The sequence below is a fragment of the Myotis brandtii genome, unplaced genomic scaffold (assembly GCF_000412655.1).
Source record: "Myotis brandtii unplaced genomic scaffold, ASM41265v1 scaffold1956, whole genome shotgun sequence".
Taxonomy (NCBI): Eukaryota; Metazoa; Chordata; class Mammalia; order Chiroptera; family Vespertilionidae; genus Myotis; species Myotis brandtii.
The window spans coordinates 657063-671961 of NW_005357294.1; the positions used below are offsets into that span (position 1 = coordinate 657063).

General features: G+C 61.1%; 1 protein-coding gene across 1 annotated transcript in view; it reads left to right on the forward strand.

The window, feature by feature from the left end:
• The first annotated feature begins 10282 nt into the window (after positions 1 to 10282).
• Positions 10283 to 14899, forward strand: part of PPP1R16A (protein phosphatase 1, regulatory subunit 16A) — a 5765-nt gene continuing 1148 nt past the window's right edge. The window contains exons 1-8 of the mRNA XM_014538667.1: positions 10283 to 11616; positions 12730 to 12800; positions 12888 to 13033; positions 14069 to 14172; positions 14240 to 14364; positions 14444 to 14569; positions 14652 to 14727; positions 14805 to 14899. The exon at positions 14805 to 14899 is cut by the window's right edge and continues 1 nt beyond it. Coding sequence (XP_014394153.1) covers positions 11358 to 11616; positions 12730 to 12800; positions 12888 to 13033; positions 14069 to 14172; positions 14240 to 14364; positions 14444 to 14569; positions 14652 to 14727; positions 14805 to 14899 — 1002 coding nt within the window. The 5' untranslated portion in view covers positions 10283 to 11357. The remainder of the gene's footprint in view (positions 11617 to 12729; positions 12801 to 12887; positions 13034 to 14068; positions 14173 to 14239; positions 14365 to 14443; positions 14570 to 14651; positions 14728 to 14804) is intronic.

Below are 14899 nucleotides of genomic sequence, written 5' to 3' on the forward strand. Positions count from 1 at the left end.
CCCGGGAGACGGGAGGACGGGCTCCCGGGGGGAGAGAGGAGGCCGGCCCCCCGGGAGACAGGAGGCCAGCCTGGGGAAGGTGGGAGGCCAGCCCCCAGGAGGGAGGAGGCCTGATGGAGGCTGCGCTGAGCTGAGAGGAAGAGGAAGATCAGATCAGGTTGGGAGGGAGGAGGCAGGGCCCAGATGGGCCTCAGGGAATCCCAGGTCTGGGCAGCACACAGGCCCCACTGGGTGTTGGTGGGGGAGGCCCAGGGTCGGGTGCTGAGGGTCAGGAGCAGCTCGGAGAAGCGACGCCCCGAAGGCCCCAGAATGGCTCTTCATGTGTTACCGACACGGGGGACGGTTCTCATTCTTGCAACCTGTTGTCAGCACTGGGATCACCTCCATTTCAGCCCCGGCACTGCGGCCGCAGGGAGTGACTCACCCAGGCTTGGCGTGGGCTTTGGCGTTAGGCCCGGGGACCAACTGGGGCCTCTCGGGGCAAGTTCCTTAAACTTTTCGGGGCTCGAGTGACCTCACTTAGAGTGTGGGGATCCCGGGCTCCGCCTCACAGATTGGGGTCAAGTTGAGACGTTCTAATGTGTGGACAGCCTGGCCCCATGCTGCGCAGGAGGTACCCCGGCCTGGGCCTGCGAGGGAGTACCATGGGCGGTGTGGACCCCTTGCCGTCCTGGAGCAGAGGCTGCCGGGACTGGGGGGTCAATTTCCGTGGCTGCGGAGAGGGAGGTATGCATGGAGACCTTCCAGGTTTAGGGAAGCCAGAGAAAGGGGGGCCCTCCCCAAGTCTCTGGTGTCTACCAGCAGCTTGCTCACTGTGGGCCGTTTTGGAATCTGAGTCTCAGGTGAACCTCCGGTGACCAGCATACCATAGCTGCCGAAGAGCGCCCCACCCCAGCCCCAGCCACAGTCCACCAGTAGCAAAGCAGGGCATCTGAGTGGGAGTCCAGGCTCTTCCCTCACCTCCTGCCTCTCTCAAAACCTCCTCCTGAAGAGCGCTGACAGGGCACTTCCCATCCATTCCTTCATCCAAATAGCTGGGTGCAGCCGCTGCGCCCCCCTCCACCCCCACGACCTTGGCTCTGCCTCAGCTCATTGCCTTCACCCTTTGTACCTTAGCCAGGTGAGTGATTGGTTCTTGTGCTCACCTGAATCCTCCCTCCTCTGCTCTGGCCCCTTCCCACCACCTTTCCACCATGCAGAAGCTCTGCGTGGGGGTGGAAGGGAGAGAGCGAGCTCCCCCACCCCTCCCAGCTCTGGGCCGTGGGCAGGACCTCCCTAGCACCCGGCGGAGAAGGGGCAGAGAGGGGCAGGGAAGTCTGCTTCCACAGATGCCCAGGGGGAGGGTGCCATGAGGAGGAGCGCGTGCTTGGTGGTTCTGAGAGATGTGCCCCTCTGGGAAACATGCCGCCGTCCGGGGGTAGCGCCCCGGCAGCCAGTGCATTGCTTTCTCCTGTCGATTCCCGTCTCCCTCGTAGTTTCACAGGAACAAACTCATACACAAACCCTTGGCGTCGGACTCCTTCCCCTGCGGGACGTTGGGAAAGCCAGGGGGTTGCCTGTGTGGGTAGTTGATTTCTGTTTTGCTGAGGGGGTATTCCATGGTGCAGGTAACAGCCATTTCTTTAAAAAAAAAAAATTGTCCTATAGTAACATTTATTCCCTTATTTTTTATTGATTTTCAGAGAGAGGAAGGGAGAGGGAAAGAGATAGAAACATCAATGATGAGAGGATTATCGACTGGCTGCCTCCAGCACACTCCCTACTGGGTATCGAGCCCACAACCTGGGCACATGCCCTGACCGGGAATTGAACTGTGACCTCCTGGTTCATGGGTTGACGTTCAGCCACCGAGCCACGCCCGCCGGCAGGTGTACACACACCAGGGTTCGGCTGCTCTGAGCACTTGTGCTTACAAGTCTGTGTGGACATGAGGTTTATTTCTCTTGGTGTGAAATGATAGAAAGGAGGGGTTAAAGTGTGTGGTTAACTTTATAAGAAAGTGCCGAACTGTTGTCCAAAATGGCTTCACATTCATTCTACATCCGCACTCGCTCCATGTTCTCTTTACGTCAGTGCTGCCATCCTTTTAAAAGTTCAGCCCTTTTCATAGGTGTGTGGGGCTCATGGTGGTTTAGTTGGCATTTCCTAGGGATGGTGTTGAGCATCTTCTTCATGCGCCTGCTTTGCTGGCCATTTGTGCGTCTTCTTTTGTGAGTGTCTGTTCAGATCTTTTGCCCTTAAAACAGTGGGCTGTTTGCCCTGGCTGGTGTGGCTCGGTTGGTTGAGTGTCGTTCCGTGCACCGAGGGCTCACTGGTTGGGTTCCTGGTCGGGGGCATTTGGGAGGCGGCTGATCAATGTTGCTCTCTCTCTCCCTTTCCCAGTTTTGAGCGTTCTTTGTATCTTTAGGATGCCAGGCTGGCTGGCCTGGGAATTGTGTGCCGTGTCTTGAACAGTAGACGCTTGTAATTTCGATGAAGTCCAGTTTGTCAGTTTCTCCTTCATTGTCTGTGCTTCCTCTCACGGTGCGCGTGGAGGCCAAGGGCCATTGTTTCCACGTGGACATCTGGTTGTCCTGACACCCCTTTTTGAAGACCATCCTCTCGCCATCGTATTACCTACCACCTCGTTGGAAACCGGTTGATGTACAGGAGTGGGTCCATGTCTAGATTCTCTGCTTTTGCCGGGACTTGTGCTGCTATCCCACAGGTTTGACTGTGGCAGCTTCATAAGTCTTGAGATCAAGAACTGTAAATTCTCCAACTTGGTGACTGTTTTTCACATCATTTTGGCTCTTTGAGATATTATGCAGTTCCTTATACATTTAGAATTAGCTTGTGATTTCCCACAAAAAAAGCTTATTGGGATTTTGACCGGGATTGTATTAACCCTATAGCTCTATTTGGGGTGAATTGACATTTAACAGTATAGAACATGGTGCATCTCCATTTATTTAGGTATCTGTACTAATTGTCTATTGCCTTTTAACAAATAATCTTAAAACAGAACGGTTTAAGCAATAAACATGACCTCAGAGTTTCTGGTGGGTAAGGAGTTGACGATCGTCTTAGCTGGGTGGCTCCTGGCCTCATGCGGTTGCAGTTGGGGTTGTCCTCCGGGTCTGCTTGCCTGGTGTGTGTGAGTGTGTGTGTGTGTGTGTGTGTGTGTGTGTGTGAGTGTGTGTGAGAGTGTGAGTGTGTGTGTGTGAGTGTGTGTGAGTGAGTGTGTGTGTGAGTGTGTGTGTGTGAGTGTGTGTGTGAGTGTGTGAGTGTGTGTGTGTGAGTGTGTGTGTGAGTGTGTGTGTGTGTGAGTGTGTGTGTGTGAGTGTGTGTGTGTGTGTGTGTGTGAGAGTATTCCATGCTTGTGATACTGATTTTGTAAATGATATTTAAAGTTCTGCATTTTCCAAATACAGAGACATGCAGCTGATTTTGACATTGAACTTGTGTCCTACAACCTTGCTATTTATTTGAGTGACCCTCCTATAGATTCCTAAGAATATCCTGCAGGTCTCCCACACGCCTTCTGTCTAAGCGTGTTGCATGTTCCTCTCCGTCTGCCCGCTTTCTGCTTCTGGCCTCAGTGCCTGGCTGGGCCCTCCACGGGGCTCTTAACCCCTCCAGCCTCCCAGGGCCGGCCTCTGGCAGCGCATTCTGACACTGTGCCAGGCAAGGGTTACATGACAGCTGATCCCTCCTTTTCTGCTGCTGGAGCCATCCTGTTGGCTCCCTCTGCCAAGGAGGCCAGGCCTGGGAGGCCACTGGTGCCTTTAGTCTTGGAGTGCGCTGCCCACTGCGCGGCCCAGTGCCACCGGGAGCCTCAGGGAGCTGAGCACCTCTGTTCTGTGAACGAAAGGCTGTGTCCCGGTTGGTCAGCTGCCCTGGGATGTCCTTGCTAGCCATGGCCCAGAGCAGGTTCCGTGGGGGCCCGGCACGTTTCTGTGGGGGACAGTGCCTGGAGCAGGATGGCGGTGGGCAGTCATGTGCTGGGTCTTCCCTGGTGGTGCTGGGTCGCTGTCTGGTGGGCGTGGCCTGGTCTGTGTCAGGTTTCATGTGCGCTTCCCTGATGACTAAGGACTGGGCACCTTTCTGCGTGTTTGCTGATGTGAAGTGGCTGCTGAGTGAAGTCTTTGGCCCACTTCCTGTTTGGGGGAGAGTTGCCAATATTATTTCCTACTTGGTGGCTTGCTTTTCACTCCTTTTATTTTTAAATGTTATTTTGAGATCATTGTAGGTGTACATGCATAGTTGTAAGAAATCCTTCAGAGAGACCCCTCCTCACGTCCTGGTCCCCCAAAGGCACATACCTGCGCTGCCGCCCTCGCCCGGGACACGGACCCTTACAGGCTTACCAGCGTTGCGTGTGTCGTGTGCGAATGTGTGCTTAGCTCTGTGCCGCCCGTCACACGTGTCACACGTGTAGTCTGTGTCACCACCCAGGGCCCTGTGAGCCCGGTGCAGCCTCCCCTTCCTCAGCTCCGCCCCACACCCTGGATCGGCCTCCGGGGAGTGCCTTTGACTGCACCCGCAGGCGTGACTGTTGGGGCGTGCTGGTGCCCTCCTGCCCCTGAGCTGGGCACACCTGGTCTTGGTGGGTTCTGTGAAGGGACAGCTCTTTCCAGTTTGGGGCCATTATGAATCAAGTCGCTGTGAAATCCACGAACAGGTTTTTGTGTGAACTTACATTTTCATTTCTCCAGGATAAGTGCCCAAAAGCACAGCTGCTCGGTCATCAGTGAGCACACGTTGAGTTTTTTTTAAGAAACTGCCCAACTTTTCCAGCGTGGCTGCACCCCCAGCAGTGGGAGACCCTGGCTCCCGCGTGCCGTTCCCGGGTGTGGGTGGGCTCCCGATGGCCACCGTCTGCGTCTCCTTGAGGGTGAAGCCGGCAGGGCCCTCTCGCCCTGTGTCCTGGGCGGTGGAGTGTCTGGTCCCACCTTGTGCCCACTTTCTAGCTGGAATGTTGGGTTTTTCCTGCCGAGCTTTGGGAGTCCTCTGTGGGGTCTGTGGCTTGGGAATTTGTCCTCCAGCCTCTGCACAGGGTCTTGGGCAGAGCAGAGGCTTTAATTGTGTTGAGTCCAGTCCGGTGGGTCCTGTGCCAGCTCTGGGGCCGCCTCTGCACGGTGCAGGCTTCCCCTCGGGCACACTGCGAGGCACAGCCTCGTCCCGGTGAGCTGTGGGGTGAGCTGTGGACCGGGTGTGTCTTCGTCGGAAAGACTGCCTTCCTGCTGCCCCGGTCGGAGCCGCTGTCCACACGCGGAGCGCTTGCCCGAGTCCACTGCACCCCAGCCCGGGCCTCAAGCCTTGCTAATCTTTACGAGGAACCTCGATATCCACACGTATAAGCACTTGAAACTTGTTCCTTTTAGGATTGTCCCGACGATTCTTGTCCTTTTGCATTTCACATACAATGGAGACTTAGTTTGGAGAGAGAATTGTGTTGGAAAATTAGAGTTTGCAGGACAACTACGGGGATTTTGACTGATTGCGTGGAGTCTGAGGTGAGTTTGGGGGAAATGACATCTTTCCAGTCTGAGTCTGACCCGTCAGCGGTGCATCCTGTGTGGGTTTCCCCGGAGGCTCAGGTGCCTTTTGTTGCTGTTCCTCCGAGACAGACGAGGTGAGCAGGTGAGCAGAAGAAACGGGCTCAGGACACAGTTACAGCGGCAAAGGCAGGGCCCTTGGCGCTCGGAGGGGGAGAGAGAGAGAGAGGAAGGTAGAGGCGATGGGCTTGCAGCAGAGGAGGGAGGAGAAGGGGGTGTGCGCCCTGGGGAGCGCTCAGCCGGTTTGTGGTGTTTGCACAGTGCAGGCATTTTGAAAAATGGAGTGTAATCGGATTAATCCGTTTTCTTTTAGGTTCCTGGGTTTTGTGTCAGGTTCAGAAAGGCTATCCCTTTGTTTGTCTCCCTCCTGCCTGTGGTTTTATTGTTTCTCCCACTGGGTCTGATGTGACCATGAGAAGAGGGGCCCCTGCTCTGTGTCCCGGGGCTCCCTGCCACCTGCTCCCCCCTCCCCACCGTCCCTGCAGCAGCCACCTGGTCTCCTCTCTGCCCCCCCACCTGGACACGCCCCCAGCCCCACCCACTTCTCAGGGCTCTCCTTCCTCCCCACCTGCCCCTGGTTACTCTTGTCCTCTGTCCACTCCCTGCTGGTGAGTGTGCAGGGGTCAGCGTCTCCGTGAGGCCCCCACCCGGGTCTGATCACATCACTCATTTGTCTGAAAGCCTATGGCTCCTGCGGCTGGTTGGGCAGAGGCCAGCTTCTTGGCCGGGACAGAAGGTGGCGTGTCCTCTACAGCCCCGCCCCGCCCGCCCGCCTGGTCCCCAGCAGGTGTGCACACCTGCCCTCCCCAAGCGGAGCGTGTCAAGCTGTTTTGAAGTTTACCTTCAGGTCTCAAAGTCACACAACAGAAATGACCCAAAGTGCAACCACCCAGCTGCCCCCACCCCCCCGAGACCCGTCAGTCATCTCGTGTTTCTCACATGGATGCAAACCTACGTTGTTTATTCCTTGTTTACATAAGGCAGCCTGTCACCCACAGATTTTACGCCTTTCACGCGTGCACGGCTCCCTCCGGAGCCCCTGGGACCTCCGGAGCCCAGCCCCTGCGGAGGCTGGCAGGTCATTTCCAGCGTTTTTGTCCTAAAGGTGCTGCCCCGAGGGGCCTGGTGGGAGTGCTGGGGGTTAGCGTCTGGAACGTTGCAGAGCAGGCCTCTGGGCAGGTGAGTGTGCCCATAGGATGTCAGTGGTGAGGGTGCCCACGGCAGCACCCGATTGGCTCTTCCACGGTCTCCCCGCCAGTTCAAGAAGCCGCTGCCACACTGCCCTTGCCGTTCACACTTCCTCAGCCCTCAGCTCCCCACGGCCACTCCCAGCCTGCTGCGGGGCCCTTCTCCTCACGGGGATCTAGAGGCAGAGGCCCCTGGATGGCCAACCCGTGACCTCTGCCTGCCTGCAGTGGACCTCACTGAGGGTAGGGCCTGCCCTTGTTCCCCTTTGTCCCCGTCCCCACCCCCAGAGCAGAGCCCGGTGGAGCAGGGCCGTGAGGAGAGCTGTCGGGGGACTGGATCCCGCACACTGGTCGCTTCTTCATGGCCTCGTGTGGCATTCCTCACATTTCAGGGTCTCCGGGCGCCTGCTCCCCCTCTGGGTGGAGTGAGCCATGGGGCACCTGGGTCTGAGGGGTCTGCTGCCCAGCCACATGGCTCTGCCTGCTTTGCCACCAGCCTTCCCACACAACCGAATGCCCCCCTTCCAGGTGCCGGCATTCGCTGAGCCCTCAACAAGCGTGTTCTCTCGTGGAAGAGACAGGCCAGGACCCCAGACGGCCTGGGCACCTGGCCTTCACCGCCTGGAAGTGGGGCCCTTGTGCCTGTGGGGAGGCGTTCTGCAGGATCACAGTGTCTGGGAGAGCCACGTGCGGGTGGGACAGTGAGCCTGGGTAGGGCTGGGGGCCTAATGAACTAAGGGTGTCCCTGAGGCCTTGCTGCGTGGCCCCCTCGCTGCCCAGGAGTCTCGCAGGCAGCCCTGCCTCTCGCCCTCTCTGCTCCTGGGCCAGGGCAGTGTCCGCTCTGGAGTCGGGGGAGGGTGGCACAGTCCTGCGCCATGACTTTTCGGTGCCCTCATCTACCTTGTCTCTGTGTTTCTGCAGAATGACAACACTTTACTTAGAGTCGAGGCATCTATGGAACTTTCCCTTCTGGCTATTATAAATAATACCACAAATAAAACCAGCTCTTTTGATTGGCAGCTATGGGAGCCACTCCAACAGTCCAAACAGGGCAGATGTGAAGCCCCCAGAACCAGGGAAGTGGGCAGGGGCCGGGCCTTGCAGCTGGGGCTGCCCTGCCCCCAGCATCGCTGAGATCTCCCCTCCCCCAGCCCCTCCCAGACTCTGGCTCTTGTTGCCCTGTCCCTCGCTCGCCTCGCGAGGTGCGAGGACGTGGACAGGGAGGCAGGTGGGGCCGTGGCTCCATTTCCCTGTGGAAAGTGGGGGGTCATGACAGGGACTTGCTGGCTGTGGGTGTGGGGGCTGCTGAAACCCTCCTGGGCTGGGGTCGGGGACCAGGGCCTCCCGTCCAAAAGGCCAGGGGTCCCGGGGTGCTCTTGGCAGTCTTGGGGAGCCCAGGTTTTGGGGCCTGCCACCTCAGTCCACACTCCTGTGCAGCTTGCCTGGCACGGAGCTGAGAACTGGAAAAAGTGGCCCAGATTATCTCTGTTTGACATTCCAGGGAAGCTTGGGGGCGGATTTGTAGACAGAGGCGGGAGCTGCCCTGCCGAGCCCCCTCAGCCTGGGTGTGGAGTGTGGGCCGTTCCTGGGGAAACTCCTGAGCTGGTCTCGCCTTCCTGGCTCTGCCGAGGGGCCGGCCACCGGTTCCGGCAGCTGTTCCTGGGCTGTGTCTGCAAGAGGAGGCTGAGAGTGGCTCGGTGAGGGGCAGGGGGGCCAGGTCCTGGGAGGGGGTGCCCACTGCTGCAGGGCCCTGGAGTCACCTTGGGCACCTTCTTTCTCCGAGGATGCCCCCGGTCCAGCCGCCCCAAGTCCCCCGGAGCCTGCTTTCGGGGGCTTCCGGCAGAGGGAGGACCTGTGTGGGCAGAGGACCTGTGCGGGCGGGGCCAGGTGTGCAGTGCAGCCAGCGCCCTTTCCTCCCACTGCGGCTGGAGGGGGCATGGGGGGGGGGTTCTCCGGTTGTGCTCCGTGATGGGTTTGCAGAGACGGCCTTCATGTGATAAAACCAAAGAGCATGTGTTCTGTGGGAAGCCAGCTGCGACTCCAGGGGGTTTTCTGCAGGACGTGGGCATCAGAGTCTTTTCTCGTATAAAATGATGACATCTCTTCCATCTCATTAAACTTAACAAAGTAAGGCAGTGGCTCTGATGTTGGCACCGTCTTGGAGAAGTAAAACTGGTGCAGGAGACGCTGGAGCCACTCTGCTGGGAAGCTCGGGGGGGACTTCCCTTGGCTGGAGGCTGCGGGCCAAGCAGAGGGCACGGAGCTCTGCCCTGTGTTCCTGGTCTCTTGGGGTCAGTTTCCCTGAGAGGCCCAGAGGCTGATGGAAGAGGTGAAGGTCCCACCTTGCAGGGGGTGGGGAGAGGGGGGGACCTCAGCTCTTGGGCGGACAGGGGGAGCGAGGGGAGCTGTAAGTGACCAGCAGAAAGGAGGGAAGGGGGTCTTGCAGGGGGGGGTGTGCGGTGAGGCTCTGCTGTGCCTCAGGTGTGGTCTGGAGCCGGCAGGTCTCTGCAGGGCCTGGCCCCAGCTTGTCTCACTGTGAGAGGCTGTGTGCCCGAGGGCCAAGGCAGGACTGGGGGCTGGGATGGGGAGTCTGGGCAGCTTGCGTCTGCCCCTGGCCCCAAGAGTCTGCAGAGGTGGCAGCTGGCACAGGCTGCCCAGAGCAGGGGTGCTGCCTGGACAGCTATTCCCTAATTCCATCCCCAAGACGCCGCCCAGGCCGGGCTCAGAGGCCAGAGCAGGTCGGACCTGGACAGGGAAGCTCCCAGGGACACTGGAGGTCCTGAAGCAGGAAGAACCGGATCTCATTTGATCTGGCCCAGGACAGAAAGATGGGGTTCTCACTGAGCGCCCTAAATATAAGTCTGGCCAGAGGAGGGGTCAGTATTCAGATGGCCACAGGCCTGGCCGAGTGAAAGGGGGACCTTCTGGATGAAATACAGCCAGGGCCTCCTGAGGCATGTCATGTGACCACACCCAGGGGCCACACAGGGGTACTGGGCAGGAAGGCCACCGTGGATTCTATGTGGCTGTGCCCCAGCCAAGCTGCCTGCCTAGTTAATAGACCCCAACCCGGGAGGCCACTCCGCCCGTGTCCACATGATGGCTGAGGCGTCGACTGGACTGGGCTAGGGGCCCGGGAGGAAGAGGCCTGGACCCGGGGCCTGGGGAGCCAGGGTGTTGGCCAGGACAGGCGGGGCCCTGTTTGGCCTCAGGCCCAGGAGGTAGGGCCTGCCCTTGGGGCAGTTCCTGGAGAGCCAAGGAGAAGGCCACCTTGCCTGGCCCAGCCTGGGGGCAGACAGGGCAGATGCTGTGGGACCAGGGCCAGAACCTGGAGCCTTGGGAAGCAGCAGAGAACAGCTCCTGAAGCAGTCCCTGGGCCCTGGAGGCAGCCTCCTGCTCCCGCCTCAGCCCTTTCTTAAAAAAAAAAAAAAAAAAGGTATGTATATATGTATATATTTCAGAGAGAAAGGGAGAAGGAGAGAGATAGAAACATCAATGATGAGAGAATCATTGATTGTGTGCCTCCTACACACCCCTACTGGGGATCAAGCCCACAACCCAGGCATGTGTCCTGACCAGGAATCGAACCATGACCTCCTGGGGCATAGTTTGATGCTCAACCATTGAGCGACACTGGCCGGGCCCTTCTCAGCCTTTTTAAACACAGTGTGACTCAGAGGTGGGCAGAGCAAGCTGTTGGGGGGCCCCCCCGGCTCCAATCCCCCAACTGCCCGCAGCCAGGACTGTCTAGCAGGGCTCTCTGTGGGCACGGGCTGGGCCTCCTCAGGGCAGGCCCTGGTCTCACCTGCTAGCTGCTGGGAGCCTCGCCAGCCTCCCTGCTTCCTCTTCCTCCTCAGGCTGGTGGAGCTGCCGCTGTCTGCGGCCGGATTGCCTGCCCGGGCTCCTCCACAGGGGCTGCCCTCCTGAAGACGGCTGCCAGACCTGCTCCGCCTCACCCCGGGCACCATGTCTGGGACCCCAAGGCTCTAAGCACACACCCTGCCCTGGCTGCTCTGGCTGCTGAGCCCGCCCTCCGGCCACACCTCCTGGTTAGTGCCCATGCACTGACCCTGGGAAACAGACAGGAGGAAGCAGAGGACAGAGGAGGCCAGGCCATGGCTGCTCCCAGGCCCTATCCGGGCTCCTGAGGCTTGGGAGGAAAGGGGCTTCTAGGGCTCCCAGGGGCCTCTGCCCATTGTCCTGCCCGCCCTTCCCCTTTGGCGAGGCGCCAGGAAGCTGCGCCTTTGTTACCTGGGCGATCAGCTACAGAACCTGGACTCAGGCAGACAGGTCCTGCTGCTCCCCAGGCTGTGCACCCTGACCCCAGGAGGGAGAGAGGGAGGCCCTGCCCTCGAACAGCCAAGCGGCCAGGGCTCCTGAGAGGTGGCTGCTGGCGTCGCCCACACGGCCCTTTCTGCCAGGGGCCTGTGCCCCTTGGGCTGCCTGAGCCTGGTCACGGAGCGGGATCTCCTGACCCAGCCTTGCCAGGGGCAGAGGGCACCGGGCCTTGAGGAGGGGATGCCCGCGAGGGTCCCAGTCCAGCCGGCTGCCCCGCCCCTCAGGCCCAGCCTGGCCCCCTTGTTTCCCTGTCTGGTGCCCCGAGCAACCCCCCTGGCGAGAAGCCCCCGCCATGGCCGAGCACCTGGAGCTGCTGGCAGAGATGCCCGCGGTGAGCAGGATGAGCACGCAGGAGCGGCTGAAGCACGCCCAGAAGCGCCGTGCCCAGCAAGTGAAGATGTGGGCCCAGGCTGAGAAGGAGGCCCAGGGCAGAAAGGGCCACAGGGAGCGGCTGCGGAAGGAGGCGGCTGGCGGCAGGCTGCAGAAGCGGGTCCTCTTCCCGCCCAGTGTCACCCTTCTCGAGGCCGCTGCCCGAAATGACCTGGAAGAAGGTGAGTGTGGCTGACCCTAGGGTGGTGCCCGGCCTACAGCCCGTCCCTGTCCCCCTGGCGTCGTCCTCGTGAGACTTGCCGAGGACACAGCTGTATCTCACGGGGACCTGGGGTCCAGCCCAGCTGCCTCAGCTGTGGCTGCAGGTGAGGGGCAGCATGCAGGCTCCTGCTTCAGATGTGAGGCTCCTAGGAGCCTGGAGAGGTGTCCAGGGCGTGGCTGCAGTGGGCTGGGGCGGCCTAGTCTTCCTGCTAGGGACTGGTCTAGGGACCCGGGAGGAAAAGGCCTGGGGGCTGGACGGTGCTCAGGAGAGTCCTGTGGGGAGCAGGGCTTTGCCTCAGGAGATTCCTGGCCTAAGCTTTGGGCAGGCTCCCCGTCCCTCCCCGACCTCCTTCCAGGATAGGGGCCTCTGCTGCAGAGCCTGGGGCGAGGAAGGCCCGCGGCTGGGGAGGTGGACAGGGCGCGGTGGGTGTGGCACAGGGCACAGGGCACTGTGGGAAAGAGGGTGCGTCCTTGTGCTGCCTACAAGCACCCCCAGGGAGGTCCAGGCCACAGAGAGGTCAAAGGTGACCTTGGCAAGAGCCTGGGCCCAAGGTGGGGTTGCTGAAGAGGAGTGAGGGCCGGGCCAGTTCTGCTCCTAGGGAGACCCTGGGGGGCAGGCCTGGCACCTCAGCCCACACTCCAGGCTGCAGCAGGGCTGGGAGCCCGCGGGGGGGCGGGGGGGGGCAGGTACCAGGGAAGGGCGTTTGTGGGGGCCAAGTGGTCTGTGGGGAAGGCTGGGGGGGAGACACGGGACATGGGGGGGTTGGAGGAGGGTGCCAACACCCAGGCCAGAGTGGGGTAGTCTGGAGCCCAGTGCGACCGTGCTCACACAGGATGGGGTGCATCTGGGAGTCTGAGGGGCGGAGTGCCAGGATTTGGGAAGGGTGGGTCCTGCTGGGGGCTGGAGGCAGAGACCTGCACCTGTGCCACCATCTTCCTCGTCCTTCTCTGCTCCCAGCCACAGCACAGCAGTCAGCCAGGTCACCTCAGGTGCAGGGCCTGCCCAGGAGAGAGCCGGCCTGTGGCAGGATCTCCATTCCTGCCCCCTGAGCACACCCCCCTCCTTCTTGCAGTCCGCCAGTTCCTTCAGAGCGGGGTCAGCCCGGACCTGGCCAACGAGGATGGTCTGACGGCCCTGCACCAGGTGAGCCCTGCAGGGGCTGGGCGGGCGGAGCTGGCTGGGGGCTGGGGGCTGGGGGCTGGCCTGGTGCTCAGGCTGCCTGGTTTACAGAGCTGCATCGACGACTTCCGGGAAATGGTGCAACAGCTGCTCGAGGCCGGGGCCACGGTCAACGCTCGCGACAGTGAGAGCTGGACCCCCCTGCACGCTGCGGCCACCTGCGGCCACCTGCACCTGGTGGAGCTGCTCATTGCCCGGTAGGGCCCCTGGGAGCAGGTGTGGCCAGAGTGGGCATCTGTGTCAGGGAGGGACCATGGCTGGGCAGCGGGCAGTTGGTCCTGAGACACAGCCCAGGCACCTCATCTGGAGGAAGTGTGCCCTTGCCTCTTGCTCCCATTGGCCTTTGCTTACTGCCTGTGTCCTGGCGTGGAGAGCCGGGCGTGGGCAGGGGCCACACGCACTCTGGACAGGGTCATCCGCCCGCCTGGCTGCTGACCTGGGTATATCCTGCCAAGTACTGTCAGGAATTCAGGGGCTCCTTGAGGGTGGGCCTTGACCTCCAGCACTGGCCTCCTGGCCTCCCCAGGCCCTGTACAGAGAAATGCCATCTGGTCAGTGATGAGGGTGAAACTGGCAAAGAGGGAGGGAGTACCTGGACCCAGGTGAGGCCTTTACCATGAGGAGTGAACGTGCCGATGGTCGGCTTCACCGGATCCAGTAGTCCCCCCTCCCCCGCGCACAGCTCCTCAACTCTGACCCCTCTGGTAGGATAGATGGTTAGGTGCTCAGACTGTCTGTGGAGCGTCCCAGGCATCGATGGTATGTGCGAGGGAGAGGAGCAGTACTGAGCCCCTCTCCTCTCCACAGTGGGCACCCACCCGTGTCCCCCCCTCTAGGCTCCCATGTGAGCTCTGCTCCCTGCAGCTCTGCAGGGCTGTCTTGGTGCCCAGGCTCTGCCCCTGGGGCCTCCAGAGTAACATCACCCACTCCTGGCAGGTGGGCCCAATGTGCATGTTCATGGGGGCTGATGGCTGCCAGTAACCGACAGACACAGGAGGAGACTGCAGGGCTTGAGGACAGGAGCCAAGGCTGAGGGGCACCAACAGGCCAGGGGCAGCCTCTCCCAGCAGCATCTGGGGCCTGGGCCTCATTGTCAGCCCCACATGCCCAGGAGGCAGCCCTAGGCTGAGGCTTTGGGGGAGGAAGGACCTCTGAGTGGGGTCTGGGGGCCTCCCTTGTAGGGAGAAGGTGAGAGGGCCCTATGGCCAGCACCCTGTCCATCTTCCCTGCAGTGGTGCTGACCTCTTGGCAGTCAACACCGATGGAAACATGCCCTACGACCTATGTGAGGATGAGCAGACGCTGGACTGCCTGGAGACGGCCATGGCCAACCGGGGTGAGTGTGATCCCACCGCTGCCGGGGTGGGGCCCGTGGTGCTGGCTCTGAGCCTGTTGCCCTGCAGGCATCACCCAGGACGGCATTGAGGGGGCCCGGGCCTTGCCGGAGCTGCACATGCTGGAGCACATCCGAGGCCTCCTGCGGACGGGGGCCGACCTGGATGCCCCTGGGGACCACGGGGCCACGCTGGTGAGGACTGGCGCGGGAATGCAAGGGGTGGAGGGTGCTGCGGGCACGGCCAGGACTCAGGAGGGGTGGTTTGCCTTAGCTACACATCGCCGCCGCCAACGGGTTCAGCGAGGCAGCGGCCCTGCTGCTGGAGCACCGGGTCAGCCTGGGCGCCAAGGACCGTGATGGCTGGGAGCCGCTGCACGCTGCCGCGTACTGGGGCCAGGTGAGTGGGCTGGAGCAGTGGGCGGCCGGGCGCCGGTGGTCCCCAGCTCTGGAGCTCAGCAGCCTGGTCCGCTGGCCCGCAGGTGCACCTGGTGGAGCTGCTGGTGGCACACGGTGCCGACCTCAATGGAAAGTCCCTGATGGAAGAGACGCCTCTTGGTGAGCTGGGACCACCTCCTCGAGGTGCATGTGGGCAGAGGGGGGGCGCCCTTGACCCTCTGCCCGCTTCTCCACAGACCTGTGCGGGGACGAGGAGGTGCGGGCCAAGCTGCTGGAGCTGAAGCACAAGCAGGACGCACTCCTGCGGGGCCAAGGTCGCCAGCGCTCTCTG